Source organism: Oxyura jamaicensis, chromosome 14 (assembly GCF_011077185.1).
Source record: "Oxyura jamaicensis isolate SHBP4307 breed ruddy duck chromosome 14, BPBGC_Ojam_1.0, whole genome shotgun sequence".
Taxonomy (NCBI): domain Eukaryota; kingdom Metazoa; phylum Chordata; class Aves; order Anseriformes; family Anatidae; genus Oxyura; species Oxyura jamaicensis.
In genome coordinates this window covers 11,826,568-11,852,034 of record NC_048906.1, presented here as the reverse complement: position 1 = coordinate 11,852,034, position 25,467 = coordinate 11,826,568, and the positions used below count along the sequence as shown (strand labels likewise).

Below are 25,467 nucleotides of genomic sequence, written 5' to 3'. Positions count from 1 at the left end.
CTGGTTTTGTATATGTTTGTCTTCTTAAGTTGTAATTACTAGGCATGGTCCTAAATTGTTCAGCTTCTTCCCTCCTCTTGCCTTGATAATTTTTTTCTACGTTTTTTCACCTCTCCTGAGAACTCTGTTTTTAATGGTTAATTTAAAGGAAGCCTCTTGTGTATTATAACGTGCGTTCTGATTAGTACACCTAATTGCAAAGAGTACATTACTTTAAAAGAAAATAAAGAAAGACACATCTTGCAGCTTGGTTCCATTTGCACACCTTTTCTGAGCACGTGGCATTGTGAGTACAGCCAGCAGCAATGTACTGCCTGGTATTTGGGCAAATTCAGAATATCGGTTTGCCTTCAGGCGTACAACCTATTTGTAGGCACAGATCTAAGCAACAAACAGGCAGCTTTTGTGCCAAGTCAGGTTTTAAAAATCTCAGTTGTCATCTTACTGCGTATTTTATACCGGGTAAGAAATGCTGTTGATGACAAGTTGGGCTGGCAGGAAAACACGGTTTATTCGCTCGTGTGGGGAGTCAGAGATTGTCAAAGTGGTTGTGTGAACTTAAATTCATTTTCTTTCATTTGCTAATGGCTTAATAATGTTTAAATTAGTCAACTCTGGTATTCTCAAGTAAATACTTTTCATAACAACTCTGTAGTCTTTGTGGGGTATTTTATTTTTCTCCATGCACATTAACATGAACTGTCTTATTTTTATGGCCAGTCGCAGGGTCCTTCCTCAAAAGAGGTACTGAAAGTAAAAGCTTCAAGAATTTTCATGGGGTGCCAGGAAATGTCCCACTGACAGATATCCATGGGAGCCTTTGCAAACATCCATTAACAAATTCATTGACCATTTTCATCTTCTCAAAACGTATTTATTTTTCCATTATGATTTAGTGCCCACTTATATTTACTGCTCTGAAGTGTCACAGGTTAATGGCACTGTTTGGAGCAGTGAAGTGCAAAATGGGCATGCAAACAGAGACCCTTAGGGAGGAGCTGTGTGCCCGTGGAAGCTGCGATAGTCTACCTGGGTTCACCTCTCGGTCTGCTGGAGCGCGAGGAGGACGTTCATGGCGCTGACTGCCTTCGTTTTGGTTAAGCTGTGGTTCAGCAATCAGGTCTGAAAATACAAACTGCTGCCTTAACTCTGCTCTTCGCTGGCCTGACAAATATTTCCAAGCAGGCGTGACTTCAGGACTGAACCTGGTTCTGGACATTGATGTGGATTTCTCCATGAAGACTGTCTGTAAAACTTCCGTGGGTAGTAGAGGGAAGGTAGGAGAGACATCAAACTTGTAGAGATGACTCTAACTTGAAATGGTGGCTCCTCAAAGGTATATCTGAATCCCATCAGTTACACTGATCTGACACAGGTCAGAGTGACTTGTGCATTATCTGCGGGTGCTTCACCAGGCTACTGAAAGGAAATTGGTGAGGGAGTTGCGTATAATTAAAACCTAAGGTCCTCGCTATTCCTTTTATCTCATTTGAAAATGGAAAGGAAAATAATTTCCTTCCTCCCGCTGAGTGGTAAACTGTTTTGTTTGAAATACGGTTGCTTTGTAGCAGAGATCTCACTGTTGCCATCAGGAGAGCTGAGTGCACTTGGCAGGGCGGTGTTTCCAGCAGCTGATCTGGCTTCCTTTTCAGCTTCTGTGCATCTCGGCTCAGGTGGAATCTTCACAAATGAACAGGCATTTTGTTGAGCTTGTAGATGCAAAATGGTCTCCTAATAGCTACTGAGCTACGTTGTTCCTATCCGGCCTTCCTCCAAAAGCGTCTACCTGTGGAGTTATTCAGGAACATGTACTGTGCAGACTCTTTGCATCCTATATTCAACCAGACTGGCTTTCTGCTGCTTGGCGCTGTATTTCTGCGTGGGCAGGGGAACGTTCACAAGCACCTTAGGCAGTGTAAGCTGTCGCTGCCACTAACAGATGTAGCTCTTGTCATTCCCCAACAGAGTATTTCTCCCTATTTCTCTTGTGGGGGGGGCGCCCCCCCCCCAAAAATAACAAAAGCCCTCCACACATCATGTGGCAGGCTGATTCAGGGAGCTGATCCAGCAGAGGAATAAGCTCTGCATGAAAAGCAGCCACCTTTGTCTGGGTGAGCTCCCCGACTGGGTTCTCTGTGCATCTCCCTGAGTCTGAGTTGGTGAGGCAGCGGGATGAAGTTGGGCTGCCTCCACCAGTATGTGCTTACGCAAGCTGGAGCGTCTGGCCTGGTAACGTAACAGAGTAATTGTATCTGCTTCCAGCATCCGTCCTGTAGTAGGCTGGGTGCAGCCTGTTGCAATGTGTGTAAAGCGTTTTCAGGTTCTTAGTCAGAGGTTCTCTAGAGAGATGCTATTTCTGTCTTTATCCACCTGCTACCAAATGGTTTGCCGACATAAGAAGATTTTAAAGACCTTTGGCTGGAAAAATCTCTCTCTTCTCCCAGTCAAGCAACCAATCCAGTGTTTTTGTGTAATGACCTGGTTGGTTTTGTAAGACATCATACAGATGAGGGCATGCTGAATACTCCTAAGCCCATCTGTCCCCAAAACTGCTGTGTGCAGAAGAGGTTTCTGGGGGGATATAAATAAGGAATGCTGTTTTGATGAGGAGTCTGAATCAGAGAAGCCCATACATCTGCATCAGCTCATTTCATATGGCTCTACATCCACATGGGAAGCACCTAGGGACTGTCCCAACTGCTTGGCTTAGTTAGATGGGTTCACACTGCTTGTGCCTCTGTGAATTTTTGACACTGGGCTCCTGTGCATTGCTGTTTATGTGAGCTGCATTGTAATGATGAAATCTTCCATGTAATGTTGCACACTTTGCTTAATGTGTAATAACCTGTGCAGTTTCCAAAAAATCTGCATTCAAGAATAGTTGCAGTTCAAATGGTAACACTTAGCTTGTTTTGAAAAGTTACCTTAATTGCTCCATGCTGATCCCAGCCTCACTGAACTGACTCTTTCATAACCTCCCGTTCTTTTAATTGTTTGAGCCTTGGTGCATAAATACTAAATCCTATGCCATTTGTTATGCAGATGATTATGTTGTTGCTTGACCGTCCTCTGTTCTGCAAATACTAATTTCTTAGTGTACTGTTTAAATATATTTATGTACTTCTGTTTCATAGGAAGCAAGAACAGAATCTATTGCCAGACCTTTGGAGATAAATGAGGCCGAGAAGATGATGAAAATTGCCATTGACTGTGTTCTGGTAAGCAAATTGATATTTAATTGTGAAATCATCATTCCTCTCCTGCAAGAAGAACGCAGTTGTTCTTATCAACAGCCTAGGGTTAAGTTGTAGTGCACACATCACCTTCAACTGACTGGGCCAAGTAATGCTCTGCCTGGTTAGTTAACAGGTAATGTGAAACTTCAACTACTGGCTAATGCAAGCTTTGCTCTTTGTGTTAACACGTCTAATGTTACTACGTTCATCAAGGCAGAGATCAGTCTGCGGTGACTCCTTGCATCGTGGCAATGAACACAGTGATGATCTTCATGATTTCTGTGGCAAATCTGTTGTGTTCAAAGTGAACAGCCCTGTTAACTGTAACTGGTAGCTTTTCTTGGCAGAGCAGAAGAGGTGTCTGCACGGTGGTGATTGTGAGCTGGCAGTCAGAAATCACAGCCTGCAGCAGAAAGGATAAACTATGTTAGCAGCAGCACCTAGGAGAACATGTTAAGAACAGCTCTGCTGCCAGACGGTTGTGTTGGTTTAATGTGCAGAAATATTCCCCCAGCTGCACTGACTTTGGTAACAAACCTGTGGTGTTGCTGTCAATACAGCTGTGTCAAAGAACAGCTTCCCTTGGCCTCTGTCTTGGGAGAAAACAACAGAAAACCTCTCTGTGGTTTAGTCGTAATCCCTGCTTCTGGTGGGGGCTCAGCAGTAGCCCCAGAATCTCTACAGAAATGATTGACTGCATCAGCACAGCAATCTGCGTGCCACCTCCGTTGTTTAAGCTGTGTCAATTTTACAGTCCGGGCTGCAAGTGGCATACTTGGTAACTCAAAATGTGTTGCTACCTCTGGGGTTGTGAAGGTGGGCTCTGGAAAAAGGATAGCTGAACTGGGAAAGGGGTGAGAAGAACTTGCACCGTGCCAATTAGTGGCATGCCAGTGCATCACTACGGACCTAGTTTCAGAAGTCCCTTGTCATAGTCTCGGAAACATTGTCCTTGCTCCAGTGCTTGGGTTCCTGTATCTCTGAATCATTAGCTGCCCCGATAGGCAAGTATGGTGGTTAATTAAATCCTAGTGAACACTACAAGTTATTTAACTGCAAACTACATCCAGTCCAATTGTATAATTACAAGGAGTGAAGTTCCAGGTTTTAAACAGCCAGTGCATAATCAATAGATACTCCTGGCAATCTTTCTTTTTGTTTCTGCTCCTACTTGCAGTCCATATGAACTCTAAATGTTGTTAATGTGCATTGATATTCTAGGCAGTAGTGCTAATAAACTAACAGGAAAATATTAGAGCAATTGGGAAATACCAATAACACATACCTCATCTGGGTTAGTTTTGGCCAGTTAATGAAACAACCTATTATAGCTGTGCAGCACGTAACAACTACTGCTAGAATTTCAGCAGCTGTGAAGTCCTTCTTCCCTTTCACTCAAGCGAGATTCAGAGTTTCTAGAGCATGAGCACCCTGAATGCACTCAGTTGTTCTAACAAGCTTTCCCCTCCTTGTTCCTGTAATGTGTTACAAATTTTGGGATGCTTCCCAGATTTTGAAAAGATGGATGCAGCAAGACTCCGAAGAGGATGAAGGTATTGGGATAGATTAACTTCTTTTCAAAAGGAACATTTATCAGGAAGAAAAAGAATGTTGATAAAAGCCCAGATATTCCCTGAAATAGTGCCAAGAAATAAATACATTTCTCATCTGTGTTTATTCAGATACTTACCTGTTGAAGGATGACTCTCTATATCCTGTCAGATTTTTGGAGGGGCCTTCTTTCCTTCTCATCTTTTAGTACCATTTTGATGAAAAAGAAAGTAAGAAAGTTAAAGCTCAGGACAACTTTTTTTTTTTTTTTCTTTAAGAATGTATGGGGGGAAAAATAGGTATTTTAAATTTCTAAATGTATAGCTAGTTCATTATCCTGGTCACAAAAAAAAAAATCTCATTGCCTGGCTTGTTCTAGCTCATTGTTATAAAGTTTTATGAAAACATGTTATATGAGATAATACAGGGGTATGTCTAGCATCTGAAAGACAATTCTAATTATTCCAGTGCACGCTATGGTTTATCATCCTTCTCCTTTAGGAACAAGTCCAAAAGACTAAAGACATGTTGAATAATGTCGCTTTGGATGAAGCCAATTTGGAAGCCAAGATTGAAAAAAGGAAATTGGAGCTGGAAAGAAGCCAGAAGAGGCTACAGACCCTACAGAGTGTTCGGTAAAGATTATGAACCGATTACCTACTGCATAAATGAGTGCTAGCATAAATGATGGTATTGTGTGTTCTTAATGCTTAGAGCAGCCAGGAGTGAAGTCTGTAAATGAGACTGAGATGATGGCCTGTGGGAGAAGGATTTTCATCTCTAGAGATGCCCAATCTGGATTGTAGTTGTTTATTTTTTCGGTTATTTTGTATTTGAAATCAGATTATCAGGACTGTTAAAAACCCCCAGAACATTATTTGGTGGGCTGCCTAGGTGCTGCTTGAGCTGTACAAAATGGTCAAGTAACGTGTCCTTTTTCCTTTGTCATTAAACATAACCGGAGGCATGTACTTCCACTGCAAATGACATGTGGTGCAAGTATTCCCTCTGTTCCAGAGGCTTCCAGCGTTCCCAGCCACCGAAGTAACTAGGCATCCCTTGTTGGGAGAGGTTCCTCTGGGCAGTGACACAGCTTGCCGTAAAATCAAAATGTACAGATCCGTGGTTTAGCTTGGTTAAATTAACCATTCTCCCTTAATTAAATTGCAGATTTATGCAATCTATAAGATCGTTCTCTATTTTTGAACCTCATTTGAAGAAAAAAGAATATAAATATGAGAAAAATGAGTGGTGGGAAGAATAACATTGGATTCATATACACGTGATCTGGAACACCTCAGCTGGTAGATGTGAAGCACTGAGCAGCAGCAGCATTCTGTGGGGCACAGCAGTAGGCACTGTAGTAAAGGGGCCTCATCACTTACTCATATCGGGACTAATTATGCTTCTAACAATGCAGCACAGTTGTGTTGCAGGTAAGCCTCCAGTAAAGTAGGTGGCTTACCATCATCCATGCAACAAGCTGATTTTATTTTTTATTTTTTGGAGTTAAGGAACAGCAAGCTGATTAATTTAGATTTGTCTGTCAAAGAGGCCAAAGTGCTGCCTCCTGTGTGTTTGGAAAGGAATGGTAGTGGATAGGCAGTAACATTTCCTTTGCTATGCATAATTTTCATGGGATAGCTTAGTATTTCTTTGCCTCATGCTTTTAGTCTCTGAAATAGCGTGGAACCTTGGAAGAGAAGGTCCTTATAGATTAATATAGCAGACATGGAAAAGCAGCTGCAAAACCAAGAATGCTGTTCCAGATTTCTGCGTGTACAGGTCTATGTTTCTCTGAGTAGTTTGTTCTTGTTGTCTGCAGCCCTGCTTTCATGGATGAGTATGAGAAGATAGAGGAACAACTGCAGAAACAATACAGTAGTTACCTAGAAAAATTCCGTAATCTAACCTACTTGGAGCAGCTCCTGGATGATCATCGTCGGATAGAGCAAGAGATGTTTGAGGTAAAACAGTTTAGAAATGCTCATCAAGACTATACTGTAGTCCTTGGCCTTATAACAGAAAATGTCATAATACCCCTCTGCCAAAGCAGCCTGTTGCTCATGGAACCAGCTCGGAATGACCGGCGGTTTACTAAGGTGCTGTAAAGTATGATTGCTCTTGGACAAACATGATAATAGAGCTTTCTCTTTTCAGTTAGTGAAGTTAAACCAGTGTAACGATACCCCTTTCCAGACTAACTTTTCTTGATTCTTTCTTTATCAGTTGATGCCTTTTATTGTGTGGAGTATTTTCAGTATTGCTGATCTTCCACTTGCTGCATAAAGCGTATGTGCCAAGAGCTATTAGACAGTTATTTTTGTTGTCTGCCAACAACTGATTTATAAGGGCTTCTTAGCACAAGGCTCTTCAATTTCCTCATAGTTGTTCTCTTCAATGAAAACACAGCAAAAAGTAGCAGTGAAAAAATCAGATATGCTGGAATCCTCTCTCACAGACTTCACTTTTGTTTGGCAGAAATTCTCTTTTCTGTTGACTTCCTGAATTGTATCAGTTCAGGGTGATTCTTGATTATCCAACAGGATAGAAAATATGCATCTCTTATCTCATCTTACTTCATCTTTTCCTTTCCTTTGGGTGTTTACTGGACTGCAGCACTTTCAGCCAGCCTTTTATTCAGCTTCCTCTAGCTTCGTGGTTTACTGATATTATTGGCTTTTCATCCTTGCAATCTTTACCCGAGTACATTTTCTGTCTGCGTTGAAAAGATGTTTCAGTGAATGATCTCCCCTTGGGCCTTAGTCTTGGTGGGTGTGCTCTACCTTGCTTGAGTGAAACAGTGCTTCCACATTCTGGTCTCCTACCTTTCATATGCAGATGGTGTTTTATTTTGTCAACACAACTCACTCTCGTTCTCCGCAGAAGTTTGGGAGAGCTGCAAGTAACTTTCCTTGTGTCTGGTCTATAACTGCACGTTTTGCTTTTGTCGTATCTGTGTGAGCCGACTGACCTGGGGAAGAAAAAAAAAAAAACAGTTAAGTCATTTACCCCCAGGTTTAGTTAGAGTAAAACTTTGTGACCTGTGCTTAGGCTAGAAATAAGGTAACTTTATTGTCCCTCTTTTTCCATGATGTCTCTCTTGAGCTGGTGAGACTGTATCTTTTTAGAAAGCTTTGCAATTCTTTAGAATTGATTGTGTCAAGAAACCTCCCCTTTGAGCATTGTCTGCACTCTCTGTGTGTCTGAGCTGCACAACATGATGTACAGAGGCTTCATAACCAGGCTCTCAGTCCTTTTTGCTGTCTAGAGACAATACAGTAATGCCCACCACCTCTGGGACACAGGAAAAGGATGCTCTATTTTGTTCAGAAGGCTCAAATATCTTGCTGTATTATTTGTTTTAGGAGAAAGTCAATCTGTATTTTAAAAGATAACATGGGCATTTGACAACTTGTTAATTGTTGTGAACCAACTTCCTATTAATCTCCCTTTTTATAAGCTATCTATCTCCATAGAAATTATGTCACATATTTCTAACCAGTAGCGAGCTTCATATTTTCATCTGTCTTGTTTAATAACGCTCTAGTTCTTCCCCATCTCTTTGGAAGAGAAAAAAACCCTCCTCAATTAAATCATACTCTTGAAATGAAGCCTAAAATCGGATTTACTTTTTTCCCTTCTGTTCAAATGTCATTGAGACTTAATACCAGAGGTAGAAATGTTTTGAATTTGACTACCTGGAACTGTTTATAGATTCATGCTCAGAAGTTAGTAATGAGTTGGCTTACAGCTCTTGAGAGGATTTTTGTTAAAAGATAATAAGATGAAGGAAAAGCCTTTACCATTCAGGAATGTTCCTGTGCTTAGAATATGGCGAGCACTTCTTATTTTCCATCTTCTTTCTGTGAGATGCCCGGAGAATCCGTATAGATTCTTTTGGCTTTTAATTTAGTAGGCTAAACAGATTGTGATATTTCAACTTTGTGCAGAATTAAAGAGTATTAAAGGCTGTGCAAAAAGACGTGTTTTTCTCTGCATACTTCTGTTACTTGTTATATGTGGTACATATTAGCAAGCATCAGAACTGGAAACTTCTTAAACTAACATGTGTTTTATGTTAATGTTAAAATAGCATAGAGTCGTCTGCACTTGGAATGTGCTCTTGCGTGGTTGAGTGTTCCAAACAATGCTCTCAAGCGATCGAGTTACCTTGCTTAAACCATCTGTAAAATGCATTGTGTTAGCTTAAACCAGCAGTTTACCTGTCCCGTTCCATAGCTCGAGCTAAACCCTGAAAAGACCCTGAGACCATTTCATTTCACTTCCCATGGGTTAACGTCTGTTAAATCTTTTCCTGAGGAAATGTTTGAGAATGCTGTGACTCCCCCCCCTCACCTCCCCCAGAAAAAGACAAAAAAAAAAAAAGGAGAAAAAAGTTACCCTTGACAGTTTTTCTTCAGACTGAGGAAAAGAGCATGGGGATCAAGAACAGAAAACTGGAGTTGCTAAAATACTTAGCATGTTTAAAGAGTGAGGTTCTATACAGCCCTTTGTGGGCAGCAATCCAGTGATGACCGCTTTGTTGCAGAAGCTGTTGCTTTGGTAAAAGAAGAGGTTCTGCGTGTCTTCTACAGCCAGATTCTCAGGAGTGCTGGAGTCCAAGCTAGTAGATGAAGTCATGAGATGTCAGTGCTTGAAATCAGGCTCTAGGACTTTGGTAACTGGAAGAGAACGAAGAATCTGGGTCCTGACTAAGCCAAGACACTTGCTGGCACCTCCTAGCTCCAAACTGGTGGGAGGGTATTTTTATTTTTGAAAGTGCAGTGTTTAATCCATTTCATGTTAGTCTCTCGCCAAGCTGGAACACCAGGGCATTTTTCTGACTTCTTGGTCTGCTTTTCCGGTAGTGTTTCTTCACCTTTGGTATGTGTTGGTGAAGGAAAACAGTGGGTGGTTTTCTTACATGCTTGAAAAAAGGGATTTGCTCCAAACTGATGCAGAGTGCTGCCTTGGAGTTTATCATCTCTGTATCACTTCTAGAATCAACAGAGGAAAAATAACTGGCATAATTGCATTTAATCCATTTTAATTTGCAGTCTCTTGAACTGTCAAATCTACTGAAAATTATGTTGATTTTAACTGTGATTTGTCTTTTGTTCCACCAAACAAATCTTAATTATCTTGTGTGGTAGAAGTGAGAGTCAACTCTTTTATCATTGCTGTGTATTTTGTTAAATAGCTTGCTAGGAAAAGCAACAGCAACGTAATTAGATTAATCCAGCACTCTGTGTGCCGTTCAGTACTGAGGGCTGTTTCCTGGACCGCTTTCCTTGACTGGCTGCATGTCTTAAAGAGGAATTTTTGTTCTGATTGAGAGACTGTTGCTGAATAACAAGACTAATCTCTGGCGTGCTTAGACTCAAAGCCATTTTGGTAGCCTGCTGACGTAGCATGGCTAATGACATAGGCCAGAGTGCATTTCCTAATTAGAAAAGTGATTTAAAGATTGTACCCAAGCACACAGATTTAATTAAGTGACATTGAGCAGTGGAAGCACTCCAGCCTTTCCAAGCCTGGTTGTTTGTGTGGAGTTTTGGGGTTTGTTCTTTCAAACAGGAGGCGTGCGGCTGCTCGGAGAGGTGTGCTCCGGAGCTCACGCCGCCGCGGCCTTGAGCTTCCTTTTGCCACCCGGTGTCTGTGACAACAGGGAGCAGCGTTCGGAGGACAATTGGCGGTAGTCTCCTGCCAAGCACCGGACTGAGAAATGTCCCTCGGTGTTAAAAGGAACTTGAAGGCTTGCTATTGAGTCTCAACTTAAAGAATTGGCAGAACTGAACAGTTAATTGATGGTGAAATTACCACCTGCAGAGTGCCTGCCTGTTTGATGTGGAAACCCTTTGAAATGTATGAAAAATACAAAATTATTTGTCTGTGATCAGCTCTCGTTTGTGGAAATGTCAGAAGTCCTTACATGACTCCTCTTTTGAGTGAGTTTCTCACATTTATTGACAAACTGTCATGCGCTATTTATTATTGGATCCAAGGAATTTAAATAAGGGTATTTTGTCTTTGTGGTTTCCTTAGCCATTTTTTCATTTTCAGTCATCTCTTTTATTGTTTCCGTTCTCTTGTGCTGCTTGTGGCACTAATCCATCTTCTTGCTTGTCTGTGCAGAAGCAGGGATTTATGTGCCGTGTCTCCTGAAAGATTTGTTCTTATTTTTCTACCAAGTAAAAACAGTCGATGCTCTTCATTAATTTTTATCCTATTTTTAAGACAAAATTGGTTCTGATGTTTAGCCATTAAAGTTATTAGAACTTTGGCTGCTGTAAATTCAAAGTTTCAGGGGTTTTCAGATTGGGGGCTGAATTCTGGGCCTGTAATAGATGCCTGTCCTTTAAAGGACAGCACAGGCTAATACAGTTAGAAAGGCATTTTTGAAGCTAGTTTGTGTAATGCCAGAATAACTTGGCAATATCCTTTAGCATTTGCTGGCCTTTTTTCTAGACAGAATATACTTAACGTTTCTCTTGTGCTTTGCAGCGAGCATGCTTGGAGTATTTTCTTTGGCTACTTCCTACCGACGTGTTTTAAGACTGCTTTTATGATGGTACTGTGAAATCTCAACTAAGAAATGCCATGGAGTGGTGGACATATGGAAAAAGATGTCCTAAGCTACTCTGTCATTATCTTTGGTTTGGGATTGCTTAAATCATTTTTTTCATCATTCTGATACTACTTTCAGTCCATCGTGATGAAAGGTTAAGCAAGGGGAAAAACCAAACTGCATCATGACTTTCTCTTCGTAACCCACCCTGCCCAGATAAAATCCTGCCTTCATTTACCTAATGCTTTCCTAGCAGAGCTCCATGCCAAGGCAGGCGCCTTACTCTGAATATGTACGTATCAGGGATATCTGAGTTCTGCTGCTCTCCAAGATAATCTTTGGTTCTGCTGCTTTGCTTTTTGTCTTTTACCTTCCGCTGTCCCTTTGAAATATGAAATCTAGACGTTCCCATTGCGATGTCTGCCTGCTGAAATCGCCAGACAGAAGGTTAATATGAAAAGCGTTTGGTTACAGTCTTTAATCTTCTAGCTAATGTGCACTTGAATTATGACTGTTTGGTAACATTTTTATAGGTATCAGGAGAGCACGCCTGGTCCAGCATTGCTAAATTATATTGAATATCAGATGTAAAAGTAAGCACAGGCATCTTAATTGTTGATTGCTTCTGTTCTGGCATTTAGTCCAGTGTACAAGTACGACAGCGATGGTGGGCTGAGACGTACAAATCCCATAATGGAGAAACGTGGAAAAAAACAGAAGAGGAGGAAGGGATCGCATAGGCAGAGAATGAGGGCGATGGAGCATTGGAGGGAAAAGACATAGGAAACTGCTGGCCTGGGAAATTATGGTCACACAGAAGAAGATGGGTGAGACAGAGAAAAGGTGGGAGGGCATGTGAAGAGCAAGTTAGAAGAGATGGAGGTTATGAGGAGCTGCTGCTGCACGTGTTCCTTCTGCTAAAGCAAAAATCTGCAATCCCCTACCAATGCCATGGCAACTGGAGCTGGAGTCTCAGAGGTACCTCGAACTGCCCTGAAGTGGTTGTGTGCTCCTGGTGCTTTATTGATGCAGTCTCACCTTAAAAACCTTAGCATAAACTTTTTGGAAAATGGAACAACTGAGATGTATGTTTCTCAGTGCTCTAAGGTCCGTGTATTTGTTAGGATTCTCTGGACATGTGTTGTGCCATATGGGCAAACAAGCTTGCGTTTGTCTCCTGGATTTGGGGCCATTTGACTCAAGGCTTTGTGTTCCTTTGATTCGACAGACTCTAGAACTTTTTGCAGACTCAGAGATCAAACAACAGTTGATTAAAACCCCAACACTACCACTTAAAACTCACTGTATGTAGCGCACGCTAACCCCTAGTTTGGCTTTGGAAGAATTGAACAGTGATATTTGAGAAGCCCTAACTGTTTTCTGGTGGCTCAGGAGGTACCAGTACAGAACTGCAACTCTGTATGGACAACATTGTCTTCACTATGCTCGCTAAATTAAAAAGGGAGCCAAGATGAGATTTAAAATATTTCAGTGTGCCAGGGATACGTGGGAAAGCAGAGAGGTTTTTGAATAGGCCAATACACATCTGGTGATAGAGAAAAAAGCCCAGACTGCTGGGGCTTGGTAAGAGGAGAATGATGCAGGAATGCAGGTCATCTCTGCTCTCACATCAAATTCTGACACTGCCTGAAGTGGGATTCATTAAAAGAATTGAGGGGGTGGCAGGACTGAAGATGACTGCCCAGAGTGGCTGCTAAATTGTCTTGCGCTTGTTACTGCTGTCAGTTTTTGGAAGGAGCTACTCAGTACAGGTTCATCACTTAGCAGGTTTTTTCTGAACAACAGCAATGTTCATATCCTGCCCTCAGCAGCCCACAAACTCCTCAGCAGTAAGAGGTGGAAAGGATCCTTGTGCATCTGGGCTTGGTGCTGTGCTTGGATACGAACCCCCCGCATGGGCTGCTCCAGGCTAGTTCTTTGCTGCTGCTGCAAACCTGCACATCTAACATCCTGTTAGATATGAAATGCTCTGCAGCTGGGGAAGGAAGATGGGGGCAGCGTCCACTAAGTCCCGCACCGTAGTAATTCGGAGGTAACTTCTCTGACGTGACAGCAATCGTTTCTGTAAAGCACGAGATGTAACAGCTTGCCGTGATCGCTTAGCTTCGAAATCCACAAATGCTGCTAGAGATCAGAGACTGTGCAGCCTCTTAAGTTCTTAGGTTGTCGTGCTGAATTTCTTCTGCAGTGACCCCGTTCCTGAAGAAACGTTAGAGGATAATGGTGTCTATTTTGTGTGTTCAGAGTGCACTGCCTTTAGTTTTTAAGAATTCTCTTATCCTATTTGGTAAGAAAATAGGATAAGAGGATTGTTCACGTGGCGGTCTTTCTGCCCTCCCTGTGTGCCTGAGTTACGCTTTTGAATATTCACAAGTATTTTAGATGTGTGACTTGTGTAACAGAAATCTAGCTAAGTAGAAGACAAAGCAGAAGACAATCACAGATCACTTGAAGCAACACTGATCAAGTGGATCAAGTCTTTTTTTGTTGTTGTTTCAGCCTCCCCCCCAACATCAACACAAATAAAAATCATTACAAGAAACCTTTTAATAAGTGGTTACAAACCCAGGAATTGGTTGAAAGAAAAAGCCCAAATAACAGTTATTTTGGGACTGACATTTTGCAACTGATTTGCACCAAATGACATAAGTAGGTAACGTTAAAATGATGTGAAATTTAGGTTCTGCTACGGCACAAGGTACTTAGCAGCAGAGGCAGGTAGCTGTGAAACACTGGCATTTTGATTCACACAAACATGCGTAACCTCAATGTGAAAAACAGGTTGTTTTTTATATAGTGTTAAATAGTAGAGTAATTCTCAGATTTCCAGCTGTGCAGAAACAATTTCTAGTTATGTGAAATATATGAAAATGAAAGACTGTGCAAGTAGGAACAGAACAAGAAGCCTTGTGTCAGACGCCCGCCTAGCACATGGGCTGGTGGTAGGAGATACGGCACCTCCCAGAGTCCTTCCCTTCCTCCTCTGAATGCCCCCAAATGTTGGGGTTCAGAAGTTGGTTCTGATGTTGAGGTGGATACCAGCACTCTAAACTGGGAGCTGTACCCGTTCAGAAGCATTCCAGGAGGGTCAAGCATTGGGATTAAGGAAAGGTAAGAAATGCTAGGGCATCTTTCTGCCCAGAGTCACATTTGTATTGCCAGGATTCCCTATTTGTTCTCACTTGGCCTTGTATCGAGCACAATATAGTCCCAAAATCAACGGGAACTTCAATTTTAAGGCCGCTAGATTCTCCGAGGGCCTTCTCTTTTAAATCTGTTGAGTTGTGGAGCTGTGTGCCTTTCTCTTGCTCAAGCTCTGTTGCATCTTTGAGAGGTCAGCCTGTTAAGCAGGGTCTAACTCACTTTGGCAGTTTGCATGCGCTTGAAATACTTGGTGGTGGCCATCTTGTAAGAAGAAGCAGGAGTATCGTATAGTGCACCCTGCATCTCAATTTCTTCTCAGCACAGGGAGATTTAAATCAACAGTGCCTGTTTCTTAATCTGCACGCTAGGCTGGAATGAAGCTACCCTGAAATGAGGTAAGAGCTTTTGTCGTGAAGAACACAATTACTGAAAAGTAGAGGAGAATGTGGAAGGTGAAACCTGCTGTTTTTGTAGATCAGTGGTTGTCCAGAAATGATTACTTATTTTGTGTTAAAGAATAACAGCCTGATATGCGAGCACTCCTAGAAATTGCTTGCTATTCCTTTAAATAGAAAATGCTTGCTATTCCTTTAAACAGATTTGTCTGCATCATAAGTCCTGTCTACTCTATTCTTCTCTAGCCCATCACAATGAGATATTTTTTTTTTTTAAAAAAAGGCCTTATCCCCGTCTTCTAACGCTGTAGCTAGAGCACTGCCTTGGTGAGCAGGAACTAGGAGCTCAAATGTTGTCAGGCAGGAGGAATTGTAAAACCCAGGTCTCTACGTCCTGTGCTAGGGTTCTAACAGCAACGCTGTTAAGACAGAGGCATGCTGGTGCTGCCTCGTAATTTGAGGCTTGACTGGTGGGAATTAAGAAATAAACTGAAGTGTGTGTCAGCCACCTGTAGAAGAGATTCTTTGCTGTAAGAAACGTGGGCTGTACTGGAACTAATTGATCTCCAGATGAAAGCAGATTCTGTTGTCAATTCCTGGAACCACTGAGTTCAACAAGAATTACTACCCTGTAATATAATAAATGCTATCCTTGGAAAGAGCGAGTGATCCTGACTCCCCTTGGAACGCTTGGTTTGTGCTACCTGTGACACAGGGAGAGCATAATTCTGCTGTTGGATTTAGTGGTGATGGGACAGTGGTGATGGGACAGGATTTGGGGTGGTAAACAAGGTACAGCTGCGACTACTAACTTCCAATCAATACTAATGTGGATGATAATTTCTTCACACAGTGCAAACTGACCTCAGGTTTACATTGCGGGATAGTACATTAATTCAAATAAATCATACATCTAACCAATATAGCTTGTAAGCTAGTACAATAAAAGTGTAACACCTGGAGGGAATGCTCAATGAGCTGTTATTGAGGCATTACAATTCACATCTCCCACAAAAGCAAATTGGAAAAATAGAGAGGAGCCGTTGTGATGGTAAACTTGCACTAAATCTGATGATGCCTACATTTGAGTCCATCCTCTGTGACACAATTTCAGGTAGTGGCGAATTCTGGATTGTTAGTGCTGACTTGGAGCTCGTATGAAAACGTTTTAACTGGAAAATTCTCGGCAGAAAATGTTAGTCTGGGATTTTTTTCTCCCCCCCCTTTTTTTTCCTCAGTTCCGTTTGGATTCTATCACTCAGCGCTGGAGGATGATTTAGGGGCCTGTGATCTCACCCAGTCTCATGATGCAGTCTGGCTGCTTCCCTTCCAACCCTTTTCTCTTCTGTCTCTTCCTGATCCTCTTGAGCTATGTCCTGCCATAGGTGGTCGCAGAAATCCTCAGTGACCCAGTGCTGTATTACCTGTAACGTTCTGCTCCCTCAGCTCTGATCTGTGGTTCTTGGATGGTTCAGGAGTATTTCTTGTATCCTCCTGGAGCCTTTAACTTCAGGCCTTTATTGAGCCTGGATCTTTATGTGAAAGAAGAAACTAAGCCTAATATAAGCATGCTAGACTTACCTGTAGGCAGCATCCCTGTGCTACTTTAACCACCTGAAGAAAGGTGTTCATGCTTTTTACTTACCCTGGTGAATCGTGACATTGCACCCTTCCTTGTTTCCAAATGGCCCAATTTGTGTGAATAATGAGATGGCTCTGGCTGGTGGCACAACGAAGTGCGCTCTGGGAGTAGCGCTGGAAAAGCAGTTCAGCAGAAACATTTGGTATGAATGTCAGCTGTGTGCTTTATGAAGGCTTCTCCGTCTTTATGATGCCTCTTTCCCTTTATTACTGAACGAATGGAGGTAGTCAAGGGAAAATTTACATCAATCTGCAAAGTGACCCTGTATAAAATGCACACACAGATGGGGGGGAGACCGGCTGCCCCAGGAAGTAATGAAAATAGGGTGCTTGTGAGGGGTGAGGGATCCTGAAGATCCCTGAGGAAGGGATTCCTTCAGAAGATCCCTGAGGAAGGGATTCTGATCACTGACGCCTCAAGCAGAGAGGGGAGGGAAAGTCATGGCATAAAGGAGGATTTGAAGCGTCAAGTTCATAGGAGCCGGTGTTGACTTCAGAACTGGCAGAGCTCGTAATGAAGGAGATAAAATTAGAGAGCTGAACTGCCATCCTTCTCAGGAGCCTTCGTGTAGCTTATGTCAAATTCTTCGAATTGCCATCCATCATAATATACAGCACAAAACAAGTACAGTACAGCAGTGGGGATGGCTATCAGAGGTAGTTTGTGGTGGTTTTGTTTTAAATAGAAAAATTGTCAAAAGAGGTAAATAATGTTTAAGCCTGCTTCACACTGATCCACAGATTAATTCCGGTTGGAGGGGACTTTGTGAGGTCTCCAGCCAAACCTCCTGCTCAAAGGAAGGTCAGCTATGGCATCGGACCGCGCTGCTCAAGACTCTATCCAGACAGGTTCTTGAAAGCCTCCAAGGACAGAGACTGCCTGGCCTCCCTGGGCAAGCCGTTCGCTGTTGGACCATGTGAATGAAAAACACAACGTGTATGTGGCAGAGACGGGGGAGTGAGGTGCGCAGAAAGACTTTGTAGTGCATCAAGAAACATGCCACCAGGAGAATAACCAATTTACTTCATCAGGACAAGAGGGGAGAGCTGTAGGGGGAGGCAGAGGTTTACAGGAAGCATAAACATGGCCCTCCAGTCTGTAGGGCACGTCGTGAAACCCAACCAGGAGTGCAAGAGCAAACACCCACCAAGGTGGAATTTATCACCCTGAGCTAATTTGCTCTTCCTATTTAGTCCCATCCTTTTGAGTTCCTGAGGGGAAAGTATTAATTTCAAGGTGAGACCTTCATGCAGTTTGCTTATTCGAGAGGGTGAGTAACCGATCCGCCTGAAGTCTCAGGACGCCACCTCTCAACTTCACTTTATGACATGTGCTGTTCAGTTTCAATTCCTATTTATCTGTTCCAGGAAAAGTGGTTATTGCCGTGCTTGTGAGTTGGAAGTACCGAAGTCAAAACTGCTCGGTAATCATGGCAGTTTTAGGAAGAAGCGTGTGAGAAACATTGCAGCAGTATAACTTCAAAATGCTTCCTCTGGATTAAGTTTCAGCATGTTACGTTCAGTGGGTTTTTTGAACGTACTGTACAGGTTGTGGCCTGGGCTTGGTAGCGTTAAGAGCCGCTGTGGTGGAATAGCGTTAGTGTCGGTAGTTCAGGCCATAAATCCCAGATTTCTCTCTCTCTGCCTTCTGCTGCTCAGGTGACATCCTGCAAAGGCACAGCCGGGCAGCGTGGTGCTGGCTTCACTCTCCCACAGATCCTTGCCAGCAGCTTGCCTTCCTAAAGACATTCTCCTAAGCGGTCATCATGAGAGCTCACACTGGTATTTTATACTACGCTATCTTTCCTGTGTGATAAATTTAATTCCATGAGAAAACATTTTAGCCTTTTTCTCACTTTTATGATAGCATGACTGGTGTTTGGTTAATTATCACATGTTTCCTGGTAAAGATAAACGGTTCGAGGAAAATTTCAAGTCTTTTTGCATCTTTGGTTGATGAAAGTGCACTTTGGTAGTGACCTCTCAGTTCTCATTGTTTATTTTGCTAAATGTGATCACTGGAGTTTGTCTTGGGGAGGGTGCAGTGTTCTCCTTGTGCTGTGAAGCAATGAACACGAACGTCTTTGTGATTCCGCCGAGCTCCTTTCAGTGTGAAGTTGGTGCTTCACTCGGATAAGTATTATTCCATCAGCTTTAGTGACTAATACTCTTCTGCCCCATTTATTCAAGTACCTTTACTGTGTCTATTACAGTACTCCCTGTGAACACTTCTTCTACCACAAAAAGCAGCAAAACAGAAGGCTAGCAGGATTTAAGACGGGAAAAGAGCAGACTGGAAAGACCAAATCACGTTGGAAAGTAGCGCAAGATTTGCTGTTTTTTCAAAAAAAAAAAAAAAAGATTATTCTAGATAGATAAATCAACGGCTGGTATTTGTAGTGGCTAGCTGGGACAGAAAAATAGTTTCAAGGTAAAGAATTTTCTCTGAAGAAGGACAGTGAATCAAATTCATTCATTAAAATAATGACACTGGCACAAATGAGCTGCCCCCCCCTGCTTTCCACCATGGCTGTAGGGACAGTGTTGTGATAACAGGTGGTGAATTTCTGTTGAGTATCAGTTAAGCGTATCAAATCCTCTCTAGTATGCTTTATGTGTGTTTCAATAGAAATGATTACTGTAAAAATGGCTGTTAATGATGAGAGGCAATGACTGTTTCAGGACATACAATTGAGGGAGAAGATGGGAATAATGAGACCAGGGAGGAGACAGATGGTCCTATAATAGGGGCTGGTGATTTTCAGTTCATTCAGTGTGTGCCCATCCACTGGAAGGATGACTTCTCTTAAAAATAAAAGAAAAAATGGCCAGAGGTGGTGATTTTCAGACCCGCCTCAGGCCAAAATGGTGAAGAGGAATAAATGTACGTAAAAGTTATTTGAGTGAACTTAGAGCGATCCAGAGAATCTGCTAGGACAAGGTCGTGATGCGGAGCTCTGTGTTTGAAGCAGTGACTTGCTTGTTGGAGGCCCCGATCTCCAAAGCACTGTCCTTGATTTAATACCAGGGCGGAGGGAGGTTGTGGCTTTTGCCTTCATCAGGCAGTGATAGCAGTTCACACGTACTGAGGTGGTGGCATCAAAGGGAAGCAACCTCTAGATGCAAAGTCTGTCTTCCAGCCAGGGTGCTGGGGACCTGATTTATTGCCAGCTTTAAGCACTGCAAGCCAGCTCCACTGTGGTTCTGTGCTGCTCCCCGAGTGCAATACCGTGTGATACAGAGAGAAGTGTTTGTTTGTTTGTTTGTTTTTGGACTTTTTTCAGACTGGGGAGCTTCTATCGGAAAGGGAAAGTCTTTATCCAATGACTGCAGGTGAGACGGGAAACCAGAGAAACCCAGCTATGCCTTTGGTTTCTTTGTTTCTTTTTACAGAAGTGATGTGATGTGCTAAGAATATGACTTAACCTCAGACTCTGAGCTGCTTAAAATGAACGTTGGTTTATGCGGCGTGATCTGTGTTGGTTTATAGGCCAGTGCTTTGTCCTCTGGTCTGTAACCATAAGCTCTCACCGGGCTCAGCGCCTAATGCAAGGTGGTTCGGTGCATGCAAGCTGCTCCTTTGCAGAGAGAGCAGCCCCTCCTCATCCTCCTCTCCCAGCCTGTCATTTCTGGAGTGCCTGTATCCATCTCTTGCAACGCTCTGAGGCTGCAAGCTTTCTCACCGTGGTTCTGTAATCCCAGGGGGTTCAAAGCTCTGCACCTGCGTACCTCTCAGTGCCTCCAGTCTCATTCTTTATGCCGTGTGTGTTTGTGTACAGGACTAGAGATGGGCTTCCACGGGTCGGTTAATTAATTTGGAGGTGAGGTAATTATAAGCAGTTCAGCATGATAGAGAGCATTGTCTTCAGTTCTTAAAGAACAACTCTGGGTAGGCTGGCACCTCACACTGATGTGGGCTTCAGCTGTGCGGCCTTGGTGTTGTGTCCCCTATGTGTCTGTTGTACCTAGCAGGCTTCTTCCCGCTAAGAGTGCGGTCACGTTCTCTGCTCAGGCACCGTGCAATTTCTCCTGGTCCTTATATCTCATCACCCCCGCTGAATGAGTGGCAACACTCTATTATGAAAAACAAATCCCATTGCATGAGTGCAGCAAGAGCTAATCTCAGCTGCTTTGTTCTCTAACAAAGCAAGAAACAGCTGCTGAGATTAACAGGCAAGGTGAAGATGAGGTGGCTCGATTCATCTTCAACTCGCTTCGCTTCGAGTGTACTACAGAGCAGGAGGATTGCCGAGATGCTCTAGCAAATTGCCAGGAAAAAAAAAAAAGAAGAAAAAAAGGAAACATAATTTTCTCTTACTAAGATGAAAAGGTTATACATAGAGGGAGATGTTGAGAGATTTCTGGGATTTGGAGGGTGTCTGAGAGCAGAAGAAATAATGAAGGCAAAAATTGAAATGTTAGCATCTGAACAAAAAAACAGCTATCTCCAGTTGTTGTCTTGTCATTCTTTCACACTTATCCCCCTCTTATTTTCTTAAGTTCTTTCCTTTGTCCTTCTGCTTAGTGGTCACCATACTGTCTGCCAGCCGGCTGCAGGGCACATGCTTTTGGTATTCAGAATCCCGCTGACATTTTCTCCATGCCTTTCCCCCAGTTTTTTTTTTTATGTCAAGGTTTTTTATTTATTTATTTTTAAAAGCCTTAAATGATGAAATAGTGCATCGGTTTGGGTTTTCTTTTCTTGAGCCTAGATTTGCCACTTTTCATTCTGAAGGGACGTGGAGGTGTCTTCAGGTACCTGATTTCAGCAACTCGATTTCATTGTTTGAAACAATGCCCAGCAGCATCAGTTATATCATGAGGGACTGGCTGTCAAGGAATCATGTGGCTTATTCAAATCATGGATCACTTCCCTCAGCCAAATAATGAGCTGGTGGCAGAGCTTGTGTGATCTGGGGGTCAGCTCCTGGAGGATATTCTGCACGGTGGCATGTTGGTCTGTTTAAAAACAACCAGAAAAAACCAAACCCAAACAGTCTGCCCCGCACCCAGCCCCTGCTCACAGCTATGTATAGTCTGCAAGTGGTTGTAATGGCGTGTTTTTGAGCAATGCCTCAGAGAAATTATAATTCATATTTAATAAGAAGCTGCTAAATGAAAAAGCATTTCCTGGGCTTTGCTTTCCTATAGCTTTCTGTAAAAGGATTTTCAAAGCCAACTCCCGCTCCCTGCTGTAGGGAATTGCAGACGACGTTTTGCTTGTCTGTAGGGTAATAAGTTAGATGATAGTAAAACATTCCCAAACAGACATGTTTTGTCTCTTTGCTGTTTTTCGAAGGCTTTTGTAGCCAGACGTGAGAGGTAAAGCCATTTACTTTGCCAGTGAAAGTGGCTGCAGGGTGTGGGTATCGTGCTCCCTCAGTCCCCGTGCCATGCAGAACGTACACCTGTCCTGCCACAGCGTTTGGCCTGCTGGAGGGATGGGTAACACTGATGCTGAATGGGACAGCCTTGAAGAAATAAGCATGAAAAAGCTCACAGAAGTGTCCAGCATAAAACTGGAAGCCATCTCCGATTAGCATGGTCTTGTTTTCCCCAAGCTGGTATAAGTCCCTTCTGTTGGATAATGTGAAGTCTGGGGAGTGGTGTTTGGGGTGAAGGTGGAGCCCAGGCGGGGCAGAAAATACAGCCTGGAGACGGCAGGCACTGAAAGCAGCAGGGAGAAAGAGGGAAACTGAAGCTACCGCTGATGCAGCTGTTTAAAAGCTGGCATGCTTTAAGATTTCAGCGTTAAAAACAAATGAAGCTGTTGCATTTTTTTCACTAACTTAACGTGTCTCCTTCAGATTCTTGTGAGAATGTGACAAAAAAGACAAACCGTGGTAAATATAATTCACTGTCTAAATACGTAAATGGCTACTGCTGCTGCCTTCGCCTTTGAAGATCTTGCTTGTTCAGAACTCCTACAGCCAGCACAGAAATGATGCAGTCCTGGTTCCAACTGGTTTGAGGCTGCCCTTTTGAAACAAATTCCTTTTGCTGCAGTTTTTGGTAAGCTTTTGTAGGATGTAGCCTGGCAGCGCAGCTAAATTGATGCCGTGATGGGCTGTTGTTGAAAGGGATGGTGTTGTACAGTCCCAACAGCTCCCTTGGGCTGACTGCAGCGTTTATCTGACCATGCATGGAGCTATTCAGAAATCTAAACCCTAGAAAAATCAACTTTTTTTCTTCTGCCAGTGAGCTCTGCGCTGGCTCGCTACGAGGTCAGCTGAGATGGCTGCTGCCAGCACAAGGAAGAGGCTCCAAGAAAGGGGGAGAAGTCTCAGCTGTATGATCAAATCATTTGCTTAGACTCCTCTTATATTTTAAGCACAGGAATCAGCCCTGAAGCTGAAAGCAACGCTACTCCCTCTTCTTAACCCTCACAGTTTTTCCTGCAATGGCAACGCCCCGTCCTCCGTGTGCAAGCTGAGACTTTGTGCAGCATCATGCTGACCTGCACTGGAGAATCTGTCTAGTTTAATTTTATTTTGATGTATTAGTAGTTTTCACCTGGGTTTCTTTTGTGTAGCTGCACAAATGCTCGCACCAGAGCAGGAGCGAAGGAGCAAGTGGCTGAGGGTGCAGGGCAGGTGAGGCTGTTTATTTGGTTGAATTTGGATTGCCTTCAGCAGTCTTAACAGATGCATGGAATTACACTATTAGGCAATGATTGTCTGTTATTATTTCAATGGTCCGTGAATAGATGCATCTTAAAAATGTTTTCCAGGTTTATGAATTTGTCCCCATTATATTTGGGAAAGGTCCTTTCTTTTTCTGCCTCCCTGCTGATTTTTGCCACGTGCGCTGCAGCAGCCACGGGGGTTGAGATTCAGAGAGCTGACAGATCCCCTCGTTTGAGCCCTTCATCCCAAGGACACAGCAAGTGTTGCAAATGTTTGCTGGGGCAGGGGCAAGGCTTGTCTAATTCAGTTTCTGTACCTTCAGTGACCATCTTTAAGTCTTATGGCTGGCTGGGAGAAAAGGTGGGAAAAGCAGGTAGCAGCTGAGGGCGTGATCAGAAAATATTGGGACCCACTGTTGCAGAGGGAGGTCTTGGAAAGGGGATGTGCTACGGACACCAAAGGAAACATGGGTAGCTAGAACCCTCGGAATATTTTTCCTCAAGTCCGCATTCGTTTTCAAGTTCATCCGTCTTTAAGAAGGCTTTGCTAACACAGAGGAGGGTGGAAGGTGGTAATCACTGTAGCGGTTACCCTTCTGCGACACGGGACGGAGCTGGGCTGGTTTGCTGTTGATGTGTGGACGTGTTGCTGCTCTGGAAAACTCACTGTATCGTTGCCGGCAGCACGGAGTGAGAGGAGGCAGGTGAGATTTACTGGCCCGCTGACTGCACCGTGTTGTCCTCAGCACCCTTCCATCTTGCCTTTAATCCTTGGTTACGCTTCTCTGTCTCCTGGTCATTTGTTCCCCACAGAAAGAGCTAATAAAGAAGAGCAGTTTCTTAAACAAGGCGATTAAAATGTTCTGAACCTCCACAAAACAAGTTATTAAAACACTTTTGCCTTTTCCCTTCCTTGTTCTTGCAGGTGGAATTAGCTTCTTCCTGCAGAATACATATCCATCGGCAGTGGTTCTGATTTCTAGGTAGCATGGCTTCTGCGCGATTGCCTTTGGTGTAACGCTCCTTGCAATGGCAGTCATCTTTCCACCTCCCAGCAGGAGTCGTTTGGTTTCTCCCCAGAACCTTTCATACGTTCCCAGGCAGGTTTGTGAGCCCAGGTGGCCCAGCGCTGAGTGTCTGTGCACCCACCGGTGCTCAGCACCTGCGCAGGCACACAGACAATTCTGGTCAGGATGCTTTCATTATAAGGGGAAATATTTCTCTGTGGCTTTCTTCACGGACACCCTGACAATTCCCAAGGAGCCTTCCACCCCTTTCTCACTCTCATCCCCCTGTTAAAACATCCAGGTTTGCACCTCAGGCGTCGGTATTTTGTGTCTTGCCCATACGCCCGTGTGAGCTGCCGTGGCATTACGGAGATGCCTCTTGCACTTGTCATTTCCTTCCTTCAGGCTCTGCAGACAGTGAAAGGTGCCTGTGCTCCAGCTGCTTCGCAACAGCTGAGACCCGGAGCAAGCTCAGCCTCACCGAGCAGTAGCTCTTAGGGTATTATGGATGCGTCTGGCTCGCTGGAGAGAGGCTGAGGCAGCCCGGTCAGCTTATAATTAAGAAATCTGAATGAGGCAGTGAACGTGCTCTGCGTATCAGGGTGATTACAGCGGGGCCTCCCGGGTCACCCCAAAGCAGGAGCTGATCGGGCACCGTGGGGCGCCCTGAAGCCTCTCAGGGTCCGGGGCTCTGCTTCGCTGCCCACCCCATCTCGCAACGGCTCAGGACGGAGAGGCCTTTTGCAGTCTGCTCCTCGTCTCTCATGGAAGAATTGAGATCTGGGCAAGCAGGACTATAAGTACCCAAAGAACTAACCTGGGGATTTGGGGGTCCGGTAACTTCTCTTTTCCTGCAACTTCTTCTCCTAAGATTTAGACAAACTCAAAGCTCTTTGCTGGTGATGCTTTAATTATTGCACATGATATAAGCAGTCGGTTGCAATTCTTTGTAAGAGAGCTTTACTGGGATCTTTGGGGTAAGTCTTGCTCAGAAAGCTGTCAGGATGAACGTCGCTGTCCAGGAGGTGATGTTGGGAGTCACAGGCATCCTCCTGAGCAACTTCGGCTGTGTTAGTTGGAAACTCCTCCGGTCACCTGTGCTGGCAGCTGGTGTCAGTACCAGACACAGCAGCGTTTGTGACCAGCTTCCCCAGCCAGTCCAGGTCTTGCTTTGTCTGTGGTCTCCCACTTCCATTGCATTCAAAGCTACGGTTGGTCAAGCACAACCACACAGAAGCTGGGATCTTCGGCCTAGAACCAACTTGTAAGGTTATAC

The 25,467-nt window shown here is 43.6% G+C and overlaps 1 protein-coding gene across 3 annotated transcripts in view; it reads left to right on the top strand.

Moving 5' to 3' along the window:
* Positions 1-25,467, top strand: part of CLUAP1 (clusterin associated protein 1) — a 70,534-nt gene that overhangs the window by 21,023 nt on the left and 24,044 nt on the right. For all 3 annotated transcript variants that reach the window (XM_035339902.1, XM_035339903.1, XM_035339901.1), the window contains exons 6-8: positions 3,135-3,218; positions 5,289-5,422; positions 6,613-6,754. In XM_035339902.1, coding sequence (XP_035195793.1) covers positions 3,135-3,218; positions 5,289-5,422; positions 6,613-6,754 — 360 coding nt within the window. The remainder of the gene's footprint in view (positions 1-3,134; positions 3,219-5,288; positions 5,423-6,612; positions 6,755-25,467) is intronic.